The sequence below is a fragment of the Ictidomys tridecemlineatus genome, chromosome 9 (assembly GCF_052094955.1).
Source record: "Ictidomys tridecemlineatus isolate mIctTri1 chromosome 9, mIctTri1.hap1, whole genome shotgun sequence".
Classification (NCBI taxonomy): Eukaryota; Metazoa; Chordata; class Mammalia; order Rodentia; family Sciuridae; genus Ictidomys; species Ictidomys tridecemlineatus.
This window is the reverse complement of record NC_135485.1, coordinates 2,497,906-2,524,609: the sequence shown is the minus strand read 5'-3', so window position 1 is coordinate 2,524,609 and position 26,704 is coordinate 2,497,906. Positions and strand designations below refer to the sequence as shown.

At 58.8% G+C, this 26,704-nt stretch overlaps 2 protein-coding genes across 6 annotated transcripts in view; one reads left to right on the top strand and one right to left on the bottom strand.

The window, feature by feature from the left end:
• Positions 1-1,525: 1,525 nt before the first annotated feature.
• Lrpap1 (LDL receptor related protein associated protein 1) lies at positions 1,526-17,717 on the top strand. Its single transcript, XM_005318996.5, has 8 exons — positions 1,526-1,788; positions 7,646-7,790; positions 10,777-10,901; positions 12,003-12,123; positions 12,785-12,943; positions 14,653-14,735; positions 15,906-16,082; positions 17,333-17,717. The coding sequence occupies exons 1-8, from the start codon at positions 1,573-1,575 to the stop codon at positions 17,393-17,395; spliced, it is 1,089 nt and encodes a 362-aa protein (XP_005319053.1). The 5' UTR covers positions 1,526-1,572; the 3' UTR covers positions 17,396-17,717.
• Dok7 (docking protein 7) overlaps positions 13,327-26,704 on the bottom strand; it is a 39,881-nt gene continuing 26,503 nt past the window's right edge. For 3 of the 5 annotated variants that reach the window (XM_078020928.1, XM_078020929.1, XM_078020927.1), the window contains exon 9: positions 25,116-25,525. In XM_078020928.1, coding sequence (XP_077877054.1) covers positions 25,131-25,525 — 395 coding nt within the window. In that variant the 3' untranslated portion in view covers positions 25,116-25,130. Of the gene's footprint in view, positions 20,867-24,874; positions 25,526-26,704 lie in introns of those variants that run through there. The other 2 variants (XM_078020930.1, XM_078020931.1) reach the window with 2 other exon arrangements.

Here is a 26,704-nt window from a genome sequence, read left to right as displayed (position 1 = left end):
CATTTTATACATATATTTTCTGTGTGTGTGTTCCGTGGGTCTCTGTGAGGATAATAGTGATGGTCATTTTTCCCAATTTCTTTTTCCTGTGTGTGTTTTTCCCTTTGTTTGGTCTTGGTTTTGTTGTTTGTGGTGCTGGGGGTCCATCTCAGGACCCGTAAGGCAAACCCTTTACCACCAAGCTACACCCCCAGGCCCTACCTACATGGTTTGTTTTCGCCCAGTTGCTTTTTTGCTGTTATCTGTTTCCATTTCTCTTTCTCTTTCACATGAGGAGCTTCCCTTAAGAGTTTAAGAACCCTTAGCTGACTGCTCAAGACACAGAGTGAGGGGTTTAAAAAGCTGATGGGAAGCTACCTGCATGGTACCCACATCTTCAGACAGGCAGTCTAAACAAACAAAACCAGCCAGTGTCCACACACCCATATGGCTCCCACTTGGGAGAACAGCTAGACAACACTGCCAGACCCTGCTGCATCAGGTGCCGCCCTCTGAGCAGACAGAGCTGGCCTATTTTCCACCTCCCCTGGGGTTCCTCAGTGGCCAGCAGGAGCCTGGGATGCTGTGTCCAAGTTGGGATCCTGGACACTGTGTCGAAGACGGAGCCCTGGACGCCGTGTTGAAGACGGGGCTGGGGGGGTTGGGGGGTGCCTGGCTCCCAGAAGCACCCACCAGAGCCCAGCTGCAGCTGGTGAGGAGCGCCTGTCCTTCAGACCTGAACCAGGGTCAAAGTGAACATCCGTTCTCACAGGGTCTACGCTGATACCGTGGTCAGTCTGACCTAACCCTAAAGTGGGTATTAACAGCGGAACAGCGGGCTAGCTGCTGGCTCCCGGAGAGGAAGGCTGAGCCTCCTCCTTCCTGGGACAAACAAACAGCTGGACAAAACGACACGATGGCTCTCAAGACAGGGCAGCCCTTCCTGGAAAAGTATAGGACGCAGCTTTCCCCTGCAGACGCCCACCCTCGCTTTGTCCTCAGTGCCCCTTGGCCCTGAGACCTCACCGTGGGCTCTCTCGGCCCCCAGGCTCTACTAGACCCTCAGCCCCCTGGCCTCCGCATCTGTGGCTCCCTCCTTCCCTCTGGCTCCCACTTTGCCCCAGGGCACCGCCAATCCCCGACGTTCAGTCGGTGGATCTACTGAAATGTGGCAGGTGGGGACAGCGGCCAGGTCACGCACACCTGGCAGGGGGACTAGGCTGAGGGAGGCAGCGCTGCGGCAGGTGCCACCCTCCCCCCGCCCCACCCCGGGGCCTGGCTGCCACGCGCCCTTCCGCTCGGCTAGGAGCGACCCCTGGAGTCCCAGGGCGAGAGAGCTACGCCCAGGCCCTGCGGGGACCAGCACGCGGGCAGAAACTGCCGCACCGCAGGGGCCGCGGACTCTCCCGCGCTCGGGCGGGCAGCGGCAGAGGACCCCCAGCCCTTCAGGCTCCGCCCCCGCCCGCGGCAGGTTGCTAGGAAACGCCCGCGCGTCGCCCAATCAGCTCACTCCCAAGAGGCCGCGCGGGAGGTGGGCGGGGCCTGGGAGTCCTGACGGGCGGGCGCGAGGTGGGGATAGCGCCGCAGAGGAAGATGGCGCCGCGGAGGCAGAGGGTCTCTGGGCCGTGCGGGCTCCCGCTGTCCCTGCCGCTGCTGCTGGCGCTGCTGCTGCTCGGGCCCTGGCCTGCGGCGACTCACGGCGGCAAGTACTCGCGGGAGAAGAATGAGCCCGAGTCGCCCGCGAAGAGCGAACCCGGGGAGGAGTTCCGCATGGAGAAGTTGAAGCAGCTGTGGGAGAAGGCCCGGAGGGTGAGCGGGGGCCGGGGACGGTGGGCTGGGGCGGCCGTGCCAGTCAGCCCTGGCCAGGTTCCTGCGGCCCGGAAGCTCTGCCTCCCCGAGGTCAGGTGGGCACCTCCACCTCACCTGCCGTAGGAAGGAGACCCTGAGGCAGCGGGACTTGCAGAAGTCCTGGGAGACCTTGGGTGGAGCTGCGCCGCCTTTAGAGCAGCTGGAGGCCCGCCCCCAAGGGTACCCACCAGCTTGGTCCACGCGCGCCGGCCTCCTCTGCCCAGCGAGCTAGTTATCCCGAATGAGGCAGAGCTAGCCTTTGGCCTTTTGCAGGCCTTTGCCATTTGTCCCACCCTACCTCTCCCTTTATGGAGAAAGAATTAAAACAGGTGAGATTGGACACGGACGTTTCCAAGAACAGCAGAAGTCCCAGGAGCAGCCTGGTGCTGGTTAATTTGGGTGAGGGATACAGAGAGGTGGAGGGTAGGTCAGCTTAGAATTCTTGAAACAAAAGGCCCAGGGAATGCTAAACTGGAAGTTAACAGGTATCTGATCTAATCTCTTCATTTTGGAGATAAAGGTACCAAAACCTAGAGGAGAAAAGGCATCCCAAGGTCAGCCAGCTTCCTAACTGGAATGACCCTTGGCCAGCCACATTGTACATTAACATAAAAACTATTTCATTTTTTAGGCATGGGCTCAAGTGTATGAAAATAGTTATTTACAAACTAAGACCCACTCCTCTGGGTCTCAGTCTCTTCATCTTTAAGTAGAAGGAGGTCAGATTAGCTCTTCCTTTAAGTAGTCCAGTTTTAGCATTCTTGAGTAAATAATTTGCAAGATAAGAATAAATTCTGGAAGAGAGCAGACTCTCTGGCCGTGGAGGAAGAGTAGTGAGGGAGGATTGGGAGGCTGGCTGCAGGAGACTCTGCAGGAAGGGGAGTTGTGTCCAGTGTGTATAGCCCTTCACAAGATGCTCCTGTCCCAGCTTCATTTCCAGCCAGTGTCCTGAGGTTCTGCTGGAGAGGACCTTGGTGTATATTGTTTGGCCTACAGAGATAGAGATGGAGACAGCACTGTAGGCTAAAGAAGCATAGTGGTTTCCTGGAGGAATGGGCCAAGGACACAGTGGGGTTGGATGTGGCAGGATCATCTGAGCAGCAGGGACCAGGAAAGTCTAGAGCTCAGGATGTGTTTTCACTGGCCCCCACTGCCCACTGTGATGGGTGTGCTGAGCCAGCCACTATTGGCTGGGTGGAGTTTCCTCCACAGGGTGAGGTTAGAGAACCAAGAAGACACTAGTCTGAGTTGGAGACAGTGTTGGGAAAATGTACTTGGGTGCCTATGAACCCAAAGGCTCCCCTTGCTTTGGGAGCTGGCCTAGGCCTTCCACTTGCCCATCTAAACATGCCCCAGGCCAGCCTCTGCATCTGTCAGCCTGGGTGCCTTTCTTAGACCTCTGGCAGGTCACCATCTCTGGGTTCTCCTGTGCTCCTCCCACACCTGATTTGCTTTGGTATCAGGCCAGTCTATTCTCCACTGTCTTCTGTGGTCACTGCTGGGTGCCAGCTCCCCTTGGCCTTGTGCAGGCCTTGGACTACATGACCTTTCTGGTCCCTCTAGCCCTGAAATTCTGCAGTCATGTGTGCAAACCTTTTCCACTGAACCGAATGGGAAGTTCTTCCAGGGTGGACTTCTGTGTTAGGGCATATTGTGTGTCTTCCCACTTCTATAGAGCCTAGTAGTTGAGGACACACTGACTCTTGCTGGTTTTCCTTCTAGACATGGAAGGGTGGTGGTAGGAGCTGTGGCCAGGTACTGAGTCACCTCAGGGCAGCCAGAAGGAGTGTTCTGCTCAGGCCCCTGCAGCCTTGGGTCCAAGGTGGGCTTAATGCTTCTACTCCTACTACTAAGAGCACTGGATCCTGGGGTGGACAAGGCAGGTGAGTCTGTGGTCAGCTTGAAGAGGGTGTTAATGTGAGCGTAGCTCACATCACTTCTCACCCACCACCTACCCGCTGCTTTAGGTGGGAGTGAGGGGTGCTGCAAGGCCCTTTTTGAGTTGGGGTCTCTTTGTATTCTGTAGCAGAATCAGATGGAGCATGGGGGATCAGCGTTCTCAGCCTCGTGACCTTCCTTCACTGGCCAGAAAGATTTTGTCCTTATTTGCTTGACAAAAGCATTATGCATTTTTTGGCTTTCTAAATATATGATTGTATCATAGCAGACAACACTATATAGCTTGTCATGGTATCTGAGGGTCAGGTAATAAGTGTGACAAAGCCATGTGCCTCACCCTCATTCTGACCCTCTTCTTGAGGAGGTCAGACCCACCCTGAGACTCCTGTGGGGGCGGAGGTGAGAAGATACAGAGAGTGTTTCCATCCTGGGAGACAGTCCATTCTAGCTTCGTACCCTGACTGAAATCACTCTGTCCCCACTTCCCAAATGTCCCTAAGCAAGCTGAGTCCTGTGGTGTTGTGACACACCCAGTGTGTTGCAAGATGCCAAACTCCCAGCCTAGGGCTGTCCTTAGCTGTGGGGGAGGGGTGCTTCTGTGGCAGCTGCCATGTGCCCACAGACACTTCTCTTTCTCAGGAGCAGGCTTCCTAGGTCTGAGTAGCACCCCTGCAGTAAAGGTGCACTGTCACCCTCAGCCTGGGAAATGGGTCTTTAAGCTCAGAGCTCCTATTTCTGACACAGATGAACATCTTTCACCTCTGACACAACCAAAGTAGGTGTTGTCCTTAAAGGTCAGGTGTGCAGAGCAAAGGACCCAAGAAGCCATCCCTGTTGCCAGATGTTTCCATTTCCTCCTTCTTCGTGCCCTTGGAAGGGCCCTGTGTCACACTTCTCCAGGGACTCTGAGGAAAGGGTGGTCACAGGACTGGCCATGGCCTTCCTGCCTCCACCTGCCAGCAAGCCCTTTGTCAAGGGACTGAGCAGCATGAGAGGGTGCTGCATGCCAGCTGTCTGCAGCGGCTTGCTGCTTGGCCAGTGACTGCCTAGCCAGCAGCAGCGAGGTTGCCTCGTGGTCAAGCCAGCACGTGGGCAGCACCTGCTGCTCTTTGGGAGTTGAGTGGTCATCTTGGCAGCATGGGTACTGGGCACACCACCTGCCCTGCCTGAGCTGTGCTCTGCACACCTCTGCTTGGCAGAACACACAGCCCTGGCCCCAGGGGCCAAGGTTTGAATGGACTCTAGAGACTACACATTCTGGGCCTGGGTTTCTAGGGACAGGGGATTGAGAAAGCAGAAGGGTCTGGAAAGTTCCAGAGCCCCACTGGCTCCTAGGCACACAGAGGATTCCTGAGTGGCGCTGGGGCTTCCAGGGAGAGTGACAGGCAGCTGGGCAGCTCCCTAGGGTTTGTGCTCACCCTCGGGGCCATTGGAGGTGGTTTCTGAAGGGCAAGTTCTGTCTTTCCATGCTCTGGGCCGCCCCCATCTCTGTCTCCTGGTCGTCAGTTATTTACTCCAGGACTTAATATTTGACAGAGTCTGCTTTTGTTGTGTTTGTTTATTTTTGCAGTGCTAGGCATTGAACCCAGGACCTCATGCATGGTAGGCACGTGTTCTGCCCCAGCCCTGATGGATTGTTTTTTGCATTTACTTCTCTTTAACTAGTACTTCAAACTTGATGTGTTAACGTCTAACTTTAAAGAGAGAAAGGAATCCTGAAGTGAGAGCCAGGTGTTTACGCGTGACCTGCTTGTCTCCCTCCCAAGTAGAGCTGACAGCTGCTGATTTTGTGGCTCTGGGCATTGTACCTTCAGCCCTGAGCTTGTAGGCAGCTATATGTCAGAGGACAGCAGGCATGTCATGACTTTTGAGAGATTTGGGTGGTAGGTTTAGACACCGGGGTTTGGGCCTGAGAATGGGTGACTCTGGGGCAGATGGTGGCCCCCCCCTCCCGTGCAGTTCCGCTTTTGCATCTCACAGTGTACCCTCCCACGTTCACCCACTGACTCTCCCAGAGCCCTGGGAAGGTGGGCAGGGGGTGCGAAGCCCACCACAGTTTGCAGGTGAGAGTGCTCGTGCTTGAGCCTTGGAGGAAGGCTGTGGCCCAGGTCCTCAGCTCTGCCCTCCAGCGAGGTACCAGGCAGCATTGGTGAATACCTGGACCCTCCCCAACAGCCCCAGAGAGGGCAGGTCTAGCGTGAGGGCACTACCAGCCCTCCCTGCAGAGCAAAACCAGAGCCTTGGGCTGGGTTGTGGCTCAGCAGTAGAGGGCTCACCTAGCATGTTCGAGGGGCTGGGTTCGATCCTAAAAATAAACAAATAAAATAAAGGTATTGTGCCCAACTATAACTAAAAAAGTATTTATTTAAAAAAAAAAAAACAGAGCCTCAGCCGTCTCCTCCCTGCAGCGTCTCCTCCCTGCAGCGTCTCCTCCCTGCAGCGCCTCCTCCCTGCAGCGCTGCCCTGCTGCCATGTGCCCAGCAGGGGAGATGATGCAGTGTGTGGGGAATTAGAGATGGAAACAGACCTGTCTGTTATTGCTCCAGAGTTTTGTGTCACAAATAAAAAATAAGTAAATGTGGGCTTCGGATCAGAAACAAGGCAAGGGGGCTGTGCTGTATGGTGGCTGGGCCTGTCAGTACAGGAGAGTCTGGCTTCCTCTCCTGTCTGTCCCCACTCCATCCTGCCTCCATGGCCTGTGTCGCTGCTTCTCTGGGAGCCCACAGATGAGATGCAGCCAAGTCATTCCAGGGTCTCAAGGGCATGCTGCAGATGGGCATCCAGCCTTCTGCAGGGGCACCCGATAGAGTTCAGAGGAGAAATTATTGGACAGGCAGGGCCAGCTCAGAGGGTGTTGGAGACACCAGAGAAAGGGGTTCAGGGTCAGCAGAGAAGTCATTCCTTGGAGAGTGGGTCTTGGATGAGAGGAGGGAAGCACCAGCTGTGGAGGGGCGGGAGATCCCCCAGACCCTGCCCCTTTCCCTGCTGCAACCTGCCAGGCAAGACAGGTGGGTTATACCTGCACGGTTGGCTTGCCAGCAGGTGAATGAGAGGGTTATTATTAATGTTATTTCCACTCCAGATATCTGAGTTCCCTTTCAGAAGTGTCCTGGGCTCACGGGAAAGCCTGATACATGTAAGAGATGGGGATTAAGGGCCTCGGGAAATGAAGTGGGAGAATCAGAGGTTGCAGTTGTTTTGGAGGACTTGCAGGGGTCTCTGCTGACCGTCCCCCTCCCATTGCCCAGGACAGGCTAAGCATCTGTAGGGAGTCCAGTTCATACCCACTGCAGGTGCTCAGGATCTGTATTCCACGTGGCCTGGCTCTGTCTCAGACGTGGCCAGTGTCCTGTGACAGTTGTAGTTCTGCTTGATTCTGGTTTTTTAGATTTTGTTTGGAGGACTGGGGGCGTGGCTCAGTGGTAGAGCACTCACCTAGCCTGTGGAGGCCCTGGGTTCAATCTCCAGTACTACCCTTAAAAAATATGTTATTTGGATTTTATTTTCTGTAAATTATAAATATTTTATTTTCTGTAAATTCAGTCCTCTCTGTGGCACTTTCAGTTGTTTTTTCATAGTCGTGCAGCATGAGCAAAAGGTAATGCATTTCTTTACCAGGCCCAGCCCCTCATTGGTACCCTGTTTCCCTGGTGAAACTCACCATGTACCAGCAGGGAGGGAGGGAGGGTGACTGTCACAGCAGCCCTAGCCTCTAGGCAGCCGCCATCAGGGGCGACCTCTCCATGGACTGGGGTTTTAGAGCTCGGGCCTGGGTGGAAGGCCAGCTGTCTTTAGAACCTCTTGCCCATGGCCCCAACTCTGTCCCCTCTTGTCTGGGGTCCTAGTTGCTACCCTTCTCCCAGGTCAGCCTCGGGCTGTGTCTGCCGTGGTCACACATTGCTCTGTTCTTGTTGGGCAGCTGCATCTCTCTCCTGTGAAGCTGGCGGAGCTCCATGCCGATCTGAAGATTCAAGAGAGAGATGAGCTCAACTGGAAGAAACTGAAGATTGAGGGCCTGGACGAGGACGGGGAGAAAGAAGCAAAGCTGATTCGCAATCTTAATGGTGCTTGTTTTTCTTCTTACAATCGGGGAGGCAGCTGCCCAGCCTCAGTGTGCAGGCTCGCCCCCAGGGGCACCTTGGCCATAGTCTCAGGCCTGTCTGTCCCCTGAGTGCTGTTGGCACGCTGGAGGAGGACCAGGATCAGAGTTCCAGACACACAGATGTCCCGGAGGCTGACGGCCCCGAGCTGCATGGCCTGGAAACAGGTTGGGGACACGGTTCACCCAGGCAGTCCGAGGGGGATGCAGGTCCCCTCCTCAGTCCAACAGGAGACTGTTCCTCCTCAGGCCTCACTGAGGTGCTGACTCCAGTCCCCCCTTAACAGACTCAGGGATGGATATCCTGTGTGGGGTTTTTTGCCTCCAGAGCCAGTGCTGTCCCCAGCCGTCCCTGTCCCTGCTCAGGCCTTCAGAGCTTCACCACAGTACGACGTCTGGGTGCACCATGGTCCAGCCTCATTTCTCCCATTTTACAGGCCAAGTTTCAGATTGTGTACCAGGAACACAAAATCCACATGCAGCGGCAGAGGGCCGCCAGGCTAGAGGAGACACACCTGAGATGAGTCGGGACAGCTGCACTTCGTGCAGCATGTTGGGGAGGCCATCCTCTTGGGCAGGGCAGGAGCCTGCTATGGAGTTTCCTGCCCCAATTCCACCCCATCAGAAGGAACTGGGCATGTGTAGGATGGAGGGCCCTGGAGCTGCCAGAGCCCTTCCCTTCCAGAGGAACCATCCCTGCCCTTGTGCACAGGAGTCCAGGCCCAAGAGATAGAGGAGCCCAGGGCTCCAGGGAGGTGGGTTAGTGACCATCTCCCTCCCTGCTGGCTGGTGTCCTCATTGGGAGTGGCTTCTTCCAGCCTATTAAAGTCCAGGCCCATGACCCATTTAGGGCAGAGTTTTCTGCTTGGATGACACTGGTCTCTGGTGCCTGGCAACAGCCTTAGTGGAATTCTGGAAGTTGATCCTCCTGAGCACTCCTGGAGAGGTCTTGTCTAGGAAGTGGGTGCTTGCTGATGCTGGCCACTCTCATGGCCACACAGGCCCACTGTCTTCCAGGTGTGGTCTGTGGACCTGCTCCCCATTCCCTGTGCCATGGTCATATAGCACACCCAGGGGGACTGTGTCATGCAGTGTCCAGACAGGAGACTGGGATGAGAAATGGGCACAACTGGTAGGAGCACTGGGGAACCCCATCTCCACCAGCTCTGCCCTGGGCACCCTAAGGACGTACCTCACTGAACTGCCTCATCTAGACTGACAGTGGCTCTTTTGGCAAAGCCCACATGGGCTCTGTCCTGAGAGGGATGGGTCCTGCCTGCACAGCCCTGTCTGCACCTATTGTTCACCCCACACACAGCCCACGGCCACCTCAGGAGAGGCCGGGCTCCGTGCTCTGTGAGGCCTCCTCCAGCCTCAGCATTCTGGGATTCCACCTGAGGCATAGCCCAGCATTCAGAACCCTCCTCAGTCCTGGTTGCTGAGCATAGCCCTGGCCAGTTACCTGTGGTCAGGAGTCTGGTGGTTCTTGTGCCCTCAGCCCTGAGCCACACCCCACCCTCTTCTCTGGCTTGGGCTGCCAGAGCTGTCCAGGGGAGTCGGGAGTGTGAGGCCTGGGGCGGCTGGGCTCTTCCTGGAGCTGGGAGCAGTGGTGGCCTGGGCCAGTCAGCTGGACCTTGGAGACAGGGTAGGCACTGGCTTTCTGAGGCTGGGGTGGCTGAGCAACCTTTACTTAATCAAGATTTTTGTTTTATTTTTAAAGGCAGGGTCTCCTACCTGTGTTGCTCAGGCTGCCCTGAACTCCAGGCTCAGATGTTCCTCCCACCGCAGCCTGTCAAGTAGTTTGGGCCTGGCTTAAGTAATTTTTAAAGTCGTTCTTAGAGATAAAAGTTGCATGTGATGGAATCCAAATCTTACCACAGGGTTTGACAAGTTTTGCTGAGTGTGTGCCCCAGTGGGACCCCCCCCCCCACGCCCAGGCAGCTCCTGACCACTGTCTGCAGTGGAGTGAGACGTCTGTAGGCTGCCTGACACTGAGAGGACCAGGGCTCCTGGACTGTAATGCCAGAGTGCTCCTGCTATGCATGCTGGAGGCCCCCAGCGGCCAAGCTTCCAGATACATCGAGACCTATGGTCTCCTGTCTGGTCTTTGAAAACTCCCTTCCCCTCTTCTGGGCCCAGAAGAGGGGAAGGGAGTTTCCAAAGACCATACATGGGCTGGGCCAACCGGATAGACTGTGGATTCCAGGGGGGCCTGGCTGGTGGGGGCTTGCCCACAGAGCTGTAGTGGCTGAGTGCTGGCATGTAGGCTAAGAGGTCAGAGCCCTGGCTCTAGAGAGCTGCTTCCTGGGACAAGAGACCAGGCCCCAGGCCCTATTTGCTCATGTCCAGAGCACCAAGCCTGTCCACAGTAGGGTGAGCTGTTTGGCCTTCCCTACAGTGTGCTAGTGACCAGAGGTACGTGTCCTCATGGGGCAGAAAGACTGATGTACGAGGCCAGTACGTCCCTTGGGCTGGGTAGCAGCAGACATGCTGGCTGGCCTCCCCTCCCAGCTGCCTCAGAATCTGCCAGGAGTTCTGGCTCTGCCTTTCCCCTGTAGGTGAGCACATTATCAGGGTTCTCAGGCTCCCTGGCCATTGCCTGACCCCTCAGTGGACTGTCTGTCCTCACTGGGGTTGGTCAGAAACTGGGACAGTACTACCTGTCCTTGAGACCCTGTTGCCAGTGGCCCATCCAGGCCACACCTGGTTTTCCCACAAGCCACTTTTGCGTTCAGGAGTACGTTAGCAGGGTATGTCCACGGGAGGAACCAGGCCTGTCCTCCTGATGTTCGTAAGCACTGGGGGCTGGTGTGCGTGCTGGTCCACTGCGTCTTGCATGGCCACCCAGCGGCCAGGGTGAAGAGAAAGCAGGCCAGCACCGCCCCGGGGGTTTCTGAGACGGGTGGACTGTTGGTCAAAGAACCGTGTGGAGTAAAACCGCTTCTCTCTAGTTATTTTGGCCAAGTATGGTCTGGACGGGAGGAAGGAGGCCCAGATGGTGCACAGCAACTCACTCAGTGACAGCGCCCAGGACGACGGGCTGGGGGACCCCAGGCTGGAAAAGCTGTGGCACAAGGTACCCATCCATTTTTCCATGACTGCTCAGACCTGCCCTGATGTTAGGGTTAGGGCATGGGGGGTAGGTCTCAAGTTGTCGCCCTGCAAGGCCCCCGTCCCTTGCACGGTGCTCACTGTGTGGGGCCTCTCAGGAGAACACAGCTTTCTTGGGACAGTGCTGCTCTTTGTGATGGTTCTCTCCTCCCTGCAGCTCAGCCTCTGCTTCCTCTTTGGAACATGCCTGTGCTCTCTACAAAGCGATTCTTTTGGCTTATAGCTCTTAGGCTGAAATGTTAAGAACGTGCTTAGCAGCGTTATTAAATTGCACGGGTTAAACACACGGCGTGACTGCATTCTTTTCATTTATCTATTCATGGTGGTGCTGGGACTCAAACCCAGAGCTTCTCACGCTAGTCAAGTGCTCTACCACCAAGCTACCACCACCCCATGGCTGTGACCTCTGCCTTAATTGGCCCGCAGAGCTGCTGCTGTGGGAATGCACCTCAGCCTGGTGTGTGTCCATGGCCACACGGGAGTGGGCTGTCTGTGCTGTCTAGGAAGGCGGGTCTGCTGGGCTTGGCCTGGCATGCTGTTTGGGCTGCAGACCTCAGAGTGGGGTGCTGGGTGGGGCCAGGTGTTGGGGTGTGATGGTCTGGCGGACCTATATCAGGATGCTCCCTTGCTTTGGCTCCCCTTCCACCCTGGTTCAGAACAGCTTGTCTGGATCATGCTGATTTGGTTCAGGGATTGGAACTCTGCACCAGCCTGTTGTCCTGGGTTGTAGGGAAGGGGGCAAGAGGCAGATGGAATGGCAAGGTGACCAGCCCTGGGCCCCCCAGGGAGATGACCTTGCTGTGTTCACCAGCCACAGCCAGGAGAGGGAGTAGGTATGGGGGACCCTCCTCAGGGTCCTCCTCTCCTCACCTGGCCAGCATGGTCACCATGCCCCACCAAGTCTGGGCACACCAAGGAGAAGGGACCTTGCCCAGCAACAGCTGTTCTCCCTGGTTTGGGTTTTATTTTCCTGGTGTACACACTTGCAAAGAGTCTGGGGGCTTATGGAGGACAGAGGGATGGCACGCCCCACCAGGGGTCTTCCTGCTGGTCCCCTTCCCTCTAGGCGAAGACCTCAGGGAAATTCTCCAGTGAAGAGCTGGACAAGCTGTGGAAGGAGTTTCTGCACCACAAAGAGAAGGTGGCTGAGTACAACGTCCTGCTGGAGACGCTGAGCAGGACTGAAGGTACCTCGCCCGCCTGCCCCACCTGCACTGCCACACTGCTCCATGCAGTGACCTGCTGGGGGCCACCCAGTACCCTTGTCTTAGGTTTCCACCCAGTTTTGTGAATGGAAACAGGTTTGTTGTTGTTTTTGTTTAATATTTTATTAGTTGTTGATGGACCTTATTTTTATTTATATGTGGTGCTGACGATTGAACCCAGGGCCTCACATGTGCCAGGCAAGCGCTCCACCCCTGAGCCACAGCCCAGCACTAATGCTCCGCTCAGATGAAGCTTTGGCAGCAGCTCTGTGGCCACCCTGGCTTCCTCTCCCAGCAAGCAGGCAGCTGCTGCCTCCTGACTGGACAAGCCTTTCGCCCTCAGAACTCCCCCAAGTAGGGACCCTGAGAAAGAGCACATTGGAGGGCTGGTGGGGCTGTGCTGTCTTGGGTGGCCTCCAGGGCTCTGGGTACACTGACGTCACCTGCAGTCACCATGGACCCAGGTGTTGCTGTTTGAAAGGGCCCATCAACTGACATCACTGTCCCCAGAGACAGCTGAGGAGCAGATGCTTCCAAGAGAGAACCTTTGAACTCTCCCAGGGGTGTGGTTTTCGGCAACACAGTGGTCCCAGCACCAGGCCCTCGGGAGGCCCTGACCAGGCATTGTGTTCTGATTCCACAGAGGTTTATGACAATGTCATCAGTCCTTCCGATCGGAGCCAGGTCAAGGACGACATCCTTCACAGCAAGCACGGTGAGCTGAAGGACAAGCTGCGCAGCATCAACCAGGGCCTGGATCGCCTGAGGAAGGTCAGCCACCAGGGCTACGGCCCCACGGCCGGTAAGCTCCGCACGCGACCAGCACCTGTCCACGGCTGCTGGCTGTAGCAGTGGAGGGTGCATCTGGCAGGTTGTGTTCTCAGTGCTTGGGGAACTGGCCCAGGGACCTGGGGCCCTTGTCACATGCGCTCCTTGACTATTAGAGAGGGGCCGGCCCAGGGTCCGCTTTCCCAAGCTGTTCATAAGCATGGGTGCCTCTGCGCTGCCAGCCCCTTCCCTGAAGGTGGAGTGGCCCCAAGGCACAGCCCCTCCCAACAGGCCTGGTGGCTGGCTTGTGGCAGCTCTTAGTGGGGGCTGGCAGCTCTCCACCAGTCTCTTTGTTCTGGGTTCTTGTCTCACGAACCCAAAGAATGGAACCCACAGACAAGGAAGAGTGAATGCTAATACAAAGATGTGGGATTTATTGGAGTGGGAAGAAAAGAGGCAGCTCTCCCACAGGGCGAGGGACAAGTGGGCTGGCCCTTGGGTGTGCTCATCTAGGGCTCTACGGAGCATTGGGTCAGTGCTGTTGGTCCAAGTTCTGCTGACCAGGTCTTGGAAAGGATCGGTGCTATTGGTTGACCATCAGTCTGAGCTTTCCTGAGTCAGGGTCTCCCCCCACCTGCATGCTCTTGGTGCATATTGGGCCAGGGGGCAGTGGGTCAGCCACCCTGGTTCACCTTGACCCTGCCTCACTGAGCCTCAGGCCCATGCCAGTGTGGCAGGCTCTACAAGGCACAGCCTGTGCTCCCTCCATGCCCACCGCGTCTGCCACCCCAGGACAGGGGCTTGGTTTCACTGGGACACCACCTGCAAGGCCTCTCAAGACGAGAGGCGGCACCCAGCACAGGGCGCATGTGTCCTGCAGGCCAGGCCCAGCTCCCCTTGGTTTTGTTCTACTTCTGCCACCTGCGTGCCCTTGGGCAAGAGTGTCACCATCTCTTCCCCACCTGGACACAGCCTCCTGTGGAAGTGATAATACCACCTGGCAGATTTGCCATTCCTGGGTTATTAGGAGCCAGAGGGCTTGGCCACAGTGGGCATGGTGGGTGGTGATGCTGACCCCTGCCCCACACCCCCCTCAAATGTCTCCTCATGCAGCTGCGTCCGGGCAGCTCCTTGGTTTCTCCTGCCCTTGCACTTTGTCCTCCAGCCCTCTCCCCACAAGCCAGGGCTCCCTCGGGTCCTGGGCAGGAAGGTCAGCCAGGAGGAGGAGTAGCAGGCACCATGTGGCTCACAGGCAGGCCAGGTGAGCAGAGGCTGGTGACCCATGCTGGGCAGCTTCACTGTATCCCCACGTGGGCCCAGCAAGGTCAAGGAGCCACCTGGTCTGCTTAGGAGCAAAAAGGTGAACAACCCAACCCCTACTCTGGACCTGTCTCTGATGGACAGCCCTGACCAATGCCAAGTAACTTCTGCACAGCCCCCAACCCACACTGCCTCTGAGAGGCATCCAGGTGGTTCCAGTCATGGACAGGGCAGCCCAGGTTCTAAGCCCAGGAGAAGTACCCTTCACCAGGGACCACATCACAGCCAGTCCTTTGAGTGACAGACTAGGTGCCCAGTGCGCCTCAGGAATGCTCTGAGCGTACCCAGGCTTACGTGTGGTTGTGTCCAAGCCTCAGCTGTGCGCTGACAACAGGCAGTCACATACACGTGTCCTGGGGCTGAGCAGGCTCTGTAGGCCCAGCCACACTGCCCCTAAGACACATGGCTCCTGCTCTCCTGCAGAGTTTGAGGAGCCCCGGGTGATTGATCTGTGGGACCTGGCCCAGTCTGCCAACTTCACGGAAAAAGAGCTGGAGTCATTCCGGGTAAGGAGGCCCTGCTGTCTGCCCCGCTGTGTGTCCACCTGAGTTCCTGTCCAGCTCTGGTGTAGGGCGGGGCCTGCATACTTGTATGTCTGTCCCCACCTGCTCCCTCTGGCCCTCGTCCCCTGCTGACTTCTGCAGCCCTGAGTCCTGGTTGGTGGCCAGGTGGGGCTGTGTGCACATGAACGTGCCTCTCAAGCCAGCTCAGCCCCATGGCCAAGGATGAGCCATGTCTGTGCCTGGCTGGCCATGCTGTGAGGAGAGGACCACTGGGGCACTGAGAGGGGAGGTGGCCGGTGTATTCAGTGGGACAGGGGCTGTGGGAGGTGGATGGGGCGAGGTGTCCAGAGAGGAGACAGTAAGAGGCTGCTCACCAAGGAAGGGGCTCTGGTTCCTTTGAGCCATGGGAAGCTAAGCAACTCCTCACTGCAGGCTGGCAGGTCACCCGAGGTGGGGGACAGGCCTTTGGGAGGGCTGCTGGTGCTGAACCAGGGGGCTTTGGGGGATTGTGGGGGCCCACGGGACTCTGTGTCGTCTGAGTGTTCAGGACGTGTTCCGTGTGTGCACCTGGGGTGGGGTGGCTAGGCCCAAAGGGGGATGACTGCCAGCAGGGAGAGCGGTCATGCACACCCGCCCTCGCGGCCCGGGGAAGAGCCCTTAGCCTCCGTGGGAGGGTCGGGTCGGTCACCCGTGGGGAGTGGGCCAGTGGGCCCTACAGAACTGGAGAGGGCCTTGGCCAGTTGAAGATGGGTAGGGTGACCAGGATCTGGGAAGATGGTGCAGGAGGGGTCGGGGGCTGCAGGGAGGGAGGGAAAGGCATACGCAGAGGCGACCGTGGAAGAGCTCAAGCACCAGGTGTCAGTCTGCAAATGGGACCTGGGGTCAGTGCAGTGAAGAAAGTGCAGATGGGGACCAGAGTCCCAGGGTGACACCGAGGTCCTCGAGGCCATCAGGCTCTGGTGGGGCATCCCTCTCCTTTGGAGACCCTTAGCTGTGGCACCGTGGCCACTCCCGCCCACGCTGCCCTCAAGCATGCTGCTTCATGACTGCCGGCCACAGCAGCCTGAGCCACTTCCTGCTGACCCGGCTCCCAGTGAGACCGTCCTTGCCCAGAGACAGGCCCTCAGGTGCCCAGGGTTACATTGGAGAAAAGTGAGTGTCAAAACCTTCCAGGAGGAGCTCAAGCACTTTGAGGCCAAAATCGAAAAGCACAGCCACTACCAGAAGCAGCTGGAGGTCTCACACCAGAAGCTGAAGCACGTGGAGAGCTTCGGCGACAGCGAGCACATCAGCCGCAGCAGGGAGAGGCACGCGCTGCTGCAGGGCAAGACCCAGGAGCTGGGCTACAAGGTGGGTGCCGCCTGGCCTGTGCCTGTCAGCCCACACAGGGCCGCCCCTACCCACATGGCCACCCCCTACAGGGCTGCAGGGCAGCTGCCCTGAGAGGCCTCAGGAACCCACGTGCATGGAGCCTGGCCTCCTGGCCCACAGAGTGCAGGCCCTTGCTGGTGCAACCCAAATCCACCACTGCTGTGTCCTGTCCAAATCTCGCCGCACTGGGGCGAGACTGGGATGGTGCTGGAGGACCATTGGTGGACCCACAGAGCAGGCACCTTCCTCCCCCAGGAGCCATTCCCACGGGACACCCTGGGCGAGCTCAGTGAGCAGGGACGCAAAGTGGTATGGGCACTGAGGATCCAGCACCAGGCCCCGCGAAACTGGGAGAGACTTTGCACAGGGAGTGGGGCTCAGGCTGGGAGGGGACCTTTTACTGCCTGCAGGGTCTGAACCACAGGGCTGTGCTTCCTCCTCAAAATCGGCAAAGCCTGAGAAGTTAAGTCATGCAGAAGTGCCAGGAGGAGGGGCCTAAGTGGGGAGGAGCCAGGCGCCCAGTCGCCGGTGCCCGTTGCTGCCATCTGAGTGCAGGCGTTGGTGGAGGGCTCGCCTGCCAGGTGCAGTCCTGGCTTCCCTTCCTTCCACAGAGGGCAGTGCGGCCTTGGCTAGGAAAGCCTGTCACCAGCCAGGCCTGGCAGCGCACACCTGTGTCAGAGGCTGAGGCAGGAGGATCCCAAGTTCAGGGCCAGCCTGGGCAATTCAGGGAGCCCCTGGCTCTAAGTGGGTTGTGGATGTAACTCAGCAATAAGCACTTGCCTGGTGTGTGCAAGGCCCTGGCTTCAATGCCAGCACACAGCCGTCAGTTGTGCTGGGGACGCCAAGAGGAGACCTTCAGCCAGGACTGATGCTGAGCCGTGGCAGGGGACAGCCAGCAGGCGGGGATCTGTGCGAAGTGCAGAGCCCTGGGCCTGGAGGCGGGGGACGGTCCTGAGAGCCCTATAGCAGTGGGTCCAGGGTGAGCTCACCCTCCGTGCAGACGCAGCCCACCACAGCGTCTCCCACTCAAGCTTTTAAGAACAAGGTGGACGCTGGGAAGTCCTGTTCTGCTTGTCAGGAAGGTCTGCTTCCTGGGGGCATGAACTGAACAGTGTGTGATGAGGAGGGCAGGGCGCGGGCGTCTCTTCAGTGTGCTCCTGGGGTGCGCAGTCGCCCTGGGTGTGGCACTCCTGCCCTTCTAGTCCAGCTGATCATGTCCCTGTTTGTAGGTAAAGAAGCATCTGCAGGACCTGTCCAGCAGGATCTCGAGGGCACGGCACAACGAGCTCTGAGAGCAGAAGCCCCCTGAAGGTGCCAGGGGCTGCGGTGGCATCACCTGCATGGACAGACTGGCCGTGATGATGGCAGGCTGATCCCAGGTGCCGTGGCAGGGAGGATGTTTCACAGGCCCAGCGGAACCAGCGTTCTCCCTCCCACATCTGGCCTGGCCTCTGGGTGGTAGCCTCCTGTGTCTCAAGCAGAGGTGGCCATCATCACCCTGGAGAGGACTGGAGTCCGGCGGCCAGTTGGACAAAGGTCTCGAGTACTGCTCGGTGTGGTCTGCATCAAGACCCTGTGAATCTTCCCCTGGAAACATGTACAGAGTCCTGAGAATCAGAGTGTGGTGTGTCCGTCGTCCCATCGTCGCCTGGTCTCAAGGTTTGTGGCCACACACTGGCCAGAGCCAGCGTTGCTCCACTACTTCAGCACTTCCCTAGGGCCCTGGTCTCCTCCTCCTCTGGCCCAGGTGGCCTCTGGTCCCCAGGTCTCTGCAGTCACTCTCTCCCCATGCCTGGAATGGTTTCGCCTTTAGAGTGGAGGTTCCAAGGCAGACGGCAGAGGAGGAGCCCAGGATCCAGGAGGAGGGCCTGAGCCTGTGGCCATGGTGGCTCCTTCTTCCTCTCACCTCTGCAGCCCTGGGGACTTGGGAGACCCTAACAGGTCCCCACACCCAGCTTCAGGGGGCGTGGTCCCCGTATTTGCGCCTGGAAGAGGCTGGCTGGGTCTGGCAGTGGCTAGGTCTCAAGAGTTGAGATCTGTCCCTCTGGAGGGTCATTTAGTCACAGTTGTAAGAAACAGAAGAGGGCGAGCCCGCAGGCCAGAGCACACAGGTAGCAGGGCAGAGCGAGCACAGCCCCTGGGCTCTGGGCAGTGCATAGTCTGCTCACCCACAGGCCCAGGCCAGCTGGGTGTGTCCCCTCAGGAAGTGCTGGGTAACAGGCTGCCCAGAGACCTTGGCAGCATCTGAGCCAGGAGGTGATTGTCTGCAGGGTCTCCATATCTGCCTGTCACACTCAGAGCCAGCCACATACTCAGGTACCCAGCCAGTGCCCCGTGTGCAGAGACTGGCCCTCGTGGGGTTCGCAGTCCAGGGTGTCGGGGTGCATGGCCTGACAGGGCTGGGCCTGGGACGTGGAGGAGCCAGAGGACACCGGGGTCAGTCTGCCCTCTACAGAGCCAGCAGCAGAGGGCTCACGTGCCTTTGAAGTGTGCAGGAAAAACAGAAGCTGCTTCTCCACGGCTGCTGTCCTACAGCCCCACCACGAGGGTCAGCACTGTGGCCATGTCCTTTTTTAGATTCTGAAAGAAGGAAAACACACCAGTGTGCACGCACACCTGGGCAGTCTCCCGAAGGGTGTGTAGAGCCTCCTCAGCATGAGGCTGCCCAGGTGTTCGCTCTCTTTTTCTGTCATTTTGACAAGATTTGCCAAGGAGCTTCGTCTTGGGTCTCCAAGTGGTTGGCATAAAATGCCCCTGTGTCCGTAGTGAAGTGCTGACCGTCGCCTGTTGGTGGGGCCCATGGACTTCTGCTCCTGTTACGCATTAAGACCCCTTTTCCTTGCCTGGGGCTGGCTCTGCTCTCCTTGCCTATGGGTCTCCGATGGAAGCGTGGCCCCTCGGTCAGGATGTGGAGGCCGATGCCCCAGGGACACACCCAGCAGAGGAGCGTCCACCTGTGCACATGGAGCTCTGAGCACTGGCCACGCCCCTGCCGGTGACCTTCAAAGTAAGCACACCTGCTACAGAGGTGAGCCGCATAGGTCACACCCTTGGGCCACTGTGCAGTTCAGGAAATCTGAAGCCAAATGACGGACCCTTTAGAAACTGAAAAGGCCACATGGGTCAAAAGATCACCTTTGAAATTGAGAATCTCCTCCAGGGGCTGTGGTGCGCACCGAGGAGGGAGGACCCGGGGTCGACACTGGGAGGCCACCAGCCTCAGAGGCTGGGCGGGTCGCGGGGACCGACTCCCACTGGAGAAGCCATTAGCTACAGCAGACGATTCACATCTGGGGCAGTGGGGACTGTTGGAGGCAGCCCAGCAGGAGCTCCCTGTACCAGGACTGGGTCCTTGCTCTGAAGGTGCTCTCTGTCCAAGCATACACGGGCTCTGGTCTTGCAGGCCATCAGGTCCCAACCGGCCTCAAGCGAGAGTCCAGGGGGAGGCCTGACCATAGGAGGCCAGGATCTTCTGGGGGTCAATACCAGACCCCTCCCCCACCCCGGGTGTCGGAGGGAGAAGGGAGTTTTAACAGGATCTGACCAAGGGCCCGCCCCAGCTGCCCCTGGATAAGCGCTACTCACTTGTGTAGGAGCCTTGACACAAGCCCAGTGGAGTGCTCCTGGCCGCCCTGCTCTGCCATCCTGCAAAAATAACCCTGAACAACCCTCAAAGAGTGACCTGGGTCCCGCTTCCCAGCCAAGCCCCATGGATCCTGGGCGGCTCCTGGTTGGAAATAACAGAGAGCAGCCGGCCCTGCAGTGAGGACTGGCAGGAAAGGCCAAGCTGCCGCTGACCTCTGCAGTGTCCACGGTGGCCCGTGATCTTGCTGGCGATCATAGATGGGACGTCCTGGAGGGTCTGTAGCCCTGGTGGCACCTCTGGACTGCAGAAGAGAGAGGAAGCTCTGGACTGAGGCCGAACATCCCGGGGAATGCAACTGGGCGTGTCTTGGGGGAAATTTAACTTTGACCGTCCACAGAAACCACGCAAGAAGGGTCCTGATCTAGTGAGATGCGCATTCACAGGAACTTGGGCGAGAGCCCTGGGCAGGGTCTTCAACAGGCCGCACAGAGAAGCCCAGGAGGAAACCCACGCCCAGGGAAAACTAAAACTGGGTCTCATCAGAATTTAAAATCTCTGCTTATCACGAGATGTTGAGAAAGTGGTGAACTAGAAACTATGGACATGTCCACTGCCTGAATCTGAGGGGACTCTGCCTACATAAAGGCCTTTGCAGCTTAATCTTCCAGATGGACAGGGAAGCATGCAGGCCCTTTTCCATGTCCACGTGGCCAGCACTGCGTGAAGAGGCGCTGGGTGTCAGCAGTTTCTGGGGGGAGGCAGTCCTCCGGTCACCACAGCCCTGGGCTGGACGTGCCTGGACGCAGCTCTCTGGTGCCATGTGCATAGTAGCAGGAGTCTGGAGACTGTAGGCCACTTGAAAATGAAATGCCGCCCTCTCTGTGACCTGCAGTCCACTGTGGCACCCAGCAGCCTGCTCGTGGTGGCCAGAGCTAGGTGGGTGGCCTGCAAACACGACAGCCTGGACGGAAGTCAGCATTTTCTGAGCTGGAAGAAGGCACCGCGTCTCCAGCAGTAGGTGCCAACGCAGTGGTCCCCCCTGCATGGGTATTGGCCAGGATGGTGCATAGGGACTGGCAGGTGGTAAGTCCCAACTGAGGAGTTCTCAGATCAGTGCACCCGTGAAACTAGGAGGTCACAAGAAGTGTCACAGAATCAGCTCTGAATGTTCAAATGCCTGGAAGAGAAAATAAGGTGCTCCGAGGTTAGAGGGTAGGGGGACGGTGTCACACCGGAAGAGCCAAGGACAGGCGAGTGAGGCTCCAGAGGGCAGCCAGGGACCCCGGGGCCTGCACAGTGGATTCCAGAGGGTGGAAGTCGGACTGACAGGCCACCATGGAAACAAGTCTCCAGAATGCAAGGTCCCGGGTAGCATGAACTCGCAGCTGAGGGTTTGAGAGCCGTGGAGGCGAAGACCGTTCCCAAATAACAGGAGGGGAGAGCTCCAGGCCAGCTGTCAGGACGGCACTCGTCCTCACAGTGGTCCCAGGGGTTCAAGGACAAACTGCAGCCCAGAATGGTGCCCCGGCCAGCAGTTAAGGGTGGAAGGAGTCAGATTGTATTTCCAAGCAATCTCAGACTGACCTACGTACCATGTCTTGGTTCGCTGCTCGGGAAGTGCTCCCTGAAAGACAAGTATTGGGGACCCACTAAAAGGAAGTCCACCCAGGAGAGGGGTCATGGGCCTCCAGGGCCTAGAGCAGCAGTGCAGATGGCGCCCAGGAGACTGGACAGAAGAGTCGCAGAGCAGGTTGTGCAGACCACCTTGGGGGGCCACACCATGAGAGGGCAGCGAGCGTCAGCGTGAGTGTGTGGGAACCGCTCTCAGGGGAACATGCTGAGCAGCAGAGGGGCACAGCGCCTGCCTGAGTCACAGCGAGCACACAGCAGGGCGCCACCACAGGGAGGCCCACAGCACTAGGCCAGGGCTCCCGCTGGCCGTAGCTTGGACATGTTTTTATAGTGACAGATGCAAATGCCAGGGAATTGTGAAGCCGCTGGACGTGGGAGCGGGGACTGCTGACTCTTCGGTTCATGAGAAAAATACCCAATTACAAGACACGAGCAGGCGTGGTGGCCATGCCTGTGGCCCGGAAAAGGAACGGTGCTGGGAAGGTGTCTCGGTGGTAAGGCACCGGGGTGAGTCCGGGGCCAAAGCGCGCGGTAACAAATCACCATCAGTGGGGTTTTGTTTGGTTGGCTTTTAATTTTGTTTTGGGGCCTGGGGATTGAAACCCAGGGTGCTCTACCACTGGACTACACCTATTTTTTGAATCAGGGTCTCAAAGCTGCCCAGGTTGGCCTCAAACTTGAGATCCTCCTGTCTCTGCTTCTCGAGCTGCTGGATCACAGCATGGCCACGGGCCAGCTCAGGTTGTCCCTTGGTCCACAGCCTGTGCAAGAGGGCACGAGGCAAGGGAGAGGACATCCCGGCCAGGGAGTGCTCCTTCAGCTCCAGCCTCTGCAAATGTGCCCCGCCTCTCTGGCGCTGGCCATGAGGACGTGGAGGTCACCTTGGCCCTGATGGCAGAGCTTACGTGGACCTAGTCTTTGGGAATCTCCCATGCTCTGGTGCTGTCCACCTTTATAGTCAGCTAGGAGAACAAAATCTGGCAAAAATCTAGGAAAGTCAAAGATGTCAATCTTCCCAGCCTGGCAGATCCCTCGCGCGCCCACCTGGCCCTGCGGGGTGAGCTGCCTGCCCACATGGGGCAGCCGCAAGGAGGTTCCACTCAGCTGCCTTGTCTGCAACACAGAGCACCTGAGTGTCTAGGCCACGGTTGCACCTGAGCCCGCATAGAGGACAGGCCACAGGCCTGCTCTTAGACACCCTCATCGTGGGTCTTCAATCCACGTGAGACAGTGGTTACCCAGAGCGGCATGGGAATGAGCTGCCCTGCAGCTGGCATGGGTGTAGCTGGCGGTCACCACTGACGGGGCTAGGACACAGCCCCTCCCACTCCCACCAGTTCGTGGGGCTCTGAGCATGTTCTTTAGACCCGACTCTATTGCTCACGTTTGTCAGGTGAACCTCCTTCCCACCCCCCACCCCCAGCAGCCTGCTCCCCAAATAGCTGTGGCCCCGTCCCCTGCCAGGGTCCTTCATCCCTGCTCCGGCAGGCCCTCCTGGCCTCTCCTGTAGGCAACGCATGCCAGCTCAGGCCCACCTGGGTCCACAGCCCTATGGCCTTGGCTGGCCAGAGCCTCAGATGCCTCCTTATAAAGTGGCAGGATGCCAATTTCTGTGCTGCCCAAGGGGTCATGGGTATGAGCGGCTCTACCCAGGCCTGGGTGTCTGTGATGTGGCTGTCTCCCCTCTGCCTGGGAGTGTGATGTGCAGCTGGGCGGCCAGCAGGGGGCCAGAGGGCAGGTTCAGCTAGGCCTGGCCTGACCAAGGTGCCACGGGGAGGGGCTAGGCACACATGGGTCTGCAGGAGGGCTCCTGTGAGGCCGAGCTCTGTGAGGGAGGGTGACCTCTAGCTCAGGCAGCCTTAGGGAGTGCTGGGGACCCTGCCAGCCAGGATGGCCATTGGCGGCCAGAGCCACATGGCCAAATGCCTGACCTTCCTCTAGAGCTGGGTGGGGTCTGGAGCCTGACCTCAGGGTCCTCTCTGCAGAGCTCTTGCAGCCAGGAGGTGGCGCCAGGGCTCTCAGGTGACCATGGAGATCCTAGGACCCTGGCCTTTGTCTTGAGCCTGGGAAGGGGTCCTTGATGGAATTCCCAGCAGCAACTCTAAAAGGCCGTGGATGGAGGTGATGGTGCTGTGGACCAGGAGGCGGCCCTGCACACGGTAGTGGGAGGCCCCAGACAGGCAGAGGGTCCGCACTGGGCCCCCAGTGGACAAGATGGCCACGCTCATCTTGTAAGAAGATCTGGGCAGGGGCAAAGGGGATCTTCTAGGCCGGGCGCCTGTCCCCACCAGGGCCCCCCTCCAGCTGACCACAGTTGAGCTGCTTCCCCGACCTTGGCTTCTATAGCCCCACCTGCTCAGCCCTCGTCTGCTCGGGACGTGTGGGGCTGGCAGAGCAGGGAGGGAGGAGAGGAGGAGCACCAGCTGCTTTTGATCCCCATAGGACCACTGGGGCCTCCTGGGTGGGGAAGGGAGGGTCAGAAGAAGAAATGGGACCAAGACTGGCTGTGGCTGTCCTAGGGGAGCCCCTCACCCACAGCACCAGCACTGTGGGCTGGGGGCTCACAAGTCCACACGTGGAAACTTGCTGCCAGTGTCTGAATCACGGAATTGCCAGACTCCCCCAAGGCCATGGGCGCATCTGGAAGAAGTTCCCACGAGGAGACCCCAACTCAGCTCCACTAAGGGGAGACAGTTCCCTCCACCCCTACCCCAGAACCCCCAGCCCAAAGGCAGAAGGCACACATGAACCCACCTTCAGGGAATTACACATGTTAAAAATAGAACAGGACCCGGCGTAGGGAGCACATAATCCCAGCAGCTCGGAAGCCTGAGGCAGGAGGATCGAGAGAGACCCTGTCTCTAAATAAAATGCAAAATAGGGCTGGGGATGTGGTTCCGTGGTTGAGTGCCCCTGGGTTCAATCCCTGGTACCAGAAATAAAGAAACAACAGGAGAGTGTGGAACTTCATATGACACCGAGGAGCCCTGAGGTCGGTCAGTCCTACACAGGTAGGAGTCCCACTGGCACTGACCAGTGGGACAGCCCTCCTGTTCTTGCTGTGCCTCCATCCCAGGGCACAGGGCATATGGCCCAGCAGGTGGGACCCCTGGGGTGGCTCAAAGACCACACTACAGGGAGCCTGGGTTAGCAGCCTCAGGAGCTGTCTGCCCTGTCTAGGGACATGCCTTTTCCTGGGACGCGGCTGTCACCTGTCATCCCAGGCTGTGGAAGCTACTCTCAAACTCCCCTGGCAACTCCAGCCCCAGGTGCTAGAGGTGCTGTCAGGGGCCTGAGCAGCCTCAGCAGCCTGTGGTCCAGAGGGACGCGTCAGGCTAAGAGAAGGGTCAGCCCTGGACGCCAGTGAGGAGGGAGACCTGGCCAGAGGGAGGATTGGAATGAACCAGCGCGGGCCCAGGTCTTCCAGCTGGGTCTGGGCACGAGACCAGTCGTGCCCTCCCCTGCAGCTGGGAGGCCAGGAGTCGGCCTCAACCCAGCCCACAGAGGCCTGGGCCCCTCACAACGAGGGCTTCCCACAGAGCGCACGGCCCACCTGGCTGGGCCAGACGTTCAGCTGTCCAGGTCTGGGCATCACTGCTGGGCCCCCTTCCTCCGCTGCTCCAGCTCAGACAGCCGCTCCTCCCGGGCCTGCGCGTGCTGGGCCCCCACCCGGTGCGCCGTCTCTGTGGCTGCAATGTCGATCTGGGCGTAGTGGGCGGGGCCGGCCCCTGTGAGCAGCCCGCCAGCCGTTAGCAGAGAGCAGGCCAGGGCTGGCACCCGCCCAGCTGCCCAGCCCAGCCCGCAAGTGCTCATCCCCTCGGTGACAGGGGCTGGACGGGTGCCCTGTTGCCACTTCCTTCCATCCCACACCAGTCCTTCAGCCAGACAGGACCTGGGCCTGTGCCCACAGCCTCAGAGGGGCTCAGTCGGACATTGCTGAGGGTCAGGGCTGCCTTGGAAATGTCACTTGGGCACAAATAGGCCAGGGCTGATGTGCTGGGGTCAAGCCCTGAGACTGGCCCAGCTCTGTGGGTCTCCTGTGGGGACCCACCTCGGACGCCCAGGCCGGCCTCCTGCAGCTCCAGGCCCAGGTAGTGCAGCCGCTGTCTGGAGGAGGGGCTGACGGGGAGGTTCACGTAGGTGGGTGTGCTGCTGCGCCGCCTCTCCAGCCCCGGGCTCTCGGCAGCCGCAGGCCCTGGGGGTCCTAGAGAGGAGGGACGGGGAGTCCTCCAAGGACTGTGCCGACCCCAGGACTGTCCAGCAAACAACTGCCCCTCCTCCAACCCCCCACCTCTCCTGGGTCTTGGACCTAGCCTGACTCCCCCATTTCCTGGACCGTCCACCTCTGGCTGGCCCCCCATCCTGAGACCACCTGGCCTCCACGGATCCCCCGACACCAGCTCTCTGTGGGTCCCTCCACCCTCACTCTGTCCTTCCAGGCCTCTAAACCCCCCAGCACAGGCCAGGACCACGCCCCCGTCCTGTCCTCACCCGACCTCTGTGATGTCCCTCTAGGACCTCCTGCCTGCCACAGGCTCTCAGGACCCCTCTGGATAGGTGAGTCCCCGGGGGACTTTTCCTGAGTACAGCTGGGACAGAGGGACTCTCCATGCCAGGCAGGGAGGGCTTGTGGTTGGGTCCCGAGTTAACAGGCTGCTGGGATGCACCCTGGCCCCTTCTCCACAGGCCAGCGCCCCACAGGAAGGACCCTTGGCCACAGAAGACCTGTCCCCAGGGCCCCTGTGGGGCAAAGACAGCCACATGGGATGGGTGGACAAAGCGCCACTGAAGGGGGTGGGCAGGTGAAGCCGTTCCCTCGCTCCATTCCTGGAGGGCCAGTGACCTAGAGGCACAGCCAGGCCCAGGACTCAGACCAAGGCAGGCCCTGCCCCAGAGCACAGCACCCCAGTCCCCGGATTTAGCTGGGGACTGCAAACACCGCAGTGGGCCTGCTTCTGAACCCTCTGCCCAGGAAAGGGGCCCGGCTCTGCCAGTCTCTGGCTGGGCTGCCTGACCATGTCCTTGATACAGGCCCTCTGGCTCCTGCTGTCCATGAAGTGCCACCTGGAAGTCCACACGTGGGCCTTGCCCTCCTCCCGATACTGCCCCCAGTGAGACTGGGGTGGATGTGCTGCCTGCTTGCTCCCGGGGGAGGCTGAGGCAGAAACCCCAAATTCCCAAGCCACACAGCCAATGGCCAGGACAGGACGGGGCCCAGGTGGGGCAGGTTGACCACCTGTTTCCACCTGAGCAGCCAGGAGTCCTCGCCCACCCTGCTCTGCCCAGGATCCCTGGGGACCTCTGCTGCAGCGGGACCCTCTCAGGACAAGACTCCTTTAGGAGGGCGTGCAAGCTCTGCCCGCCCCCGGCCCTTCCTCTTCCT

What these genes read in the sequence shown, in the direction of transcription:
- Lrpap1 (XM_005318996.5), top strand. Translation starts at nt 1,573, where the DNA reads ATGGCGCCGCGGAGGCAGAGGGTCTCTGGGCCGTGCGGGCTCCCGCTG. An exon ending in TGGAAAAGCTGTGGCACAAG is followed by an intron (nt 10,902 to 12,002) that starts GTACCCATCCAT and finishes CCTTCCCTCTAG; the next exon opens with GCGAAGACCTCAGGGAAATT. An exon ending in GGGCTACGGCCCCACGGCCG is followed by an intron (nt 12,944 to 14,652) that starts GTAAGCTCCGCA and finishes GCTCTCCTGCAG; the next exon opens with AGTTTGAGGAGCCCCGGGTG.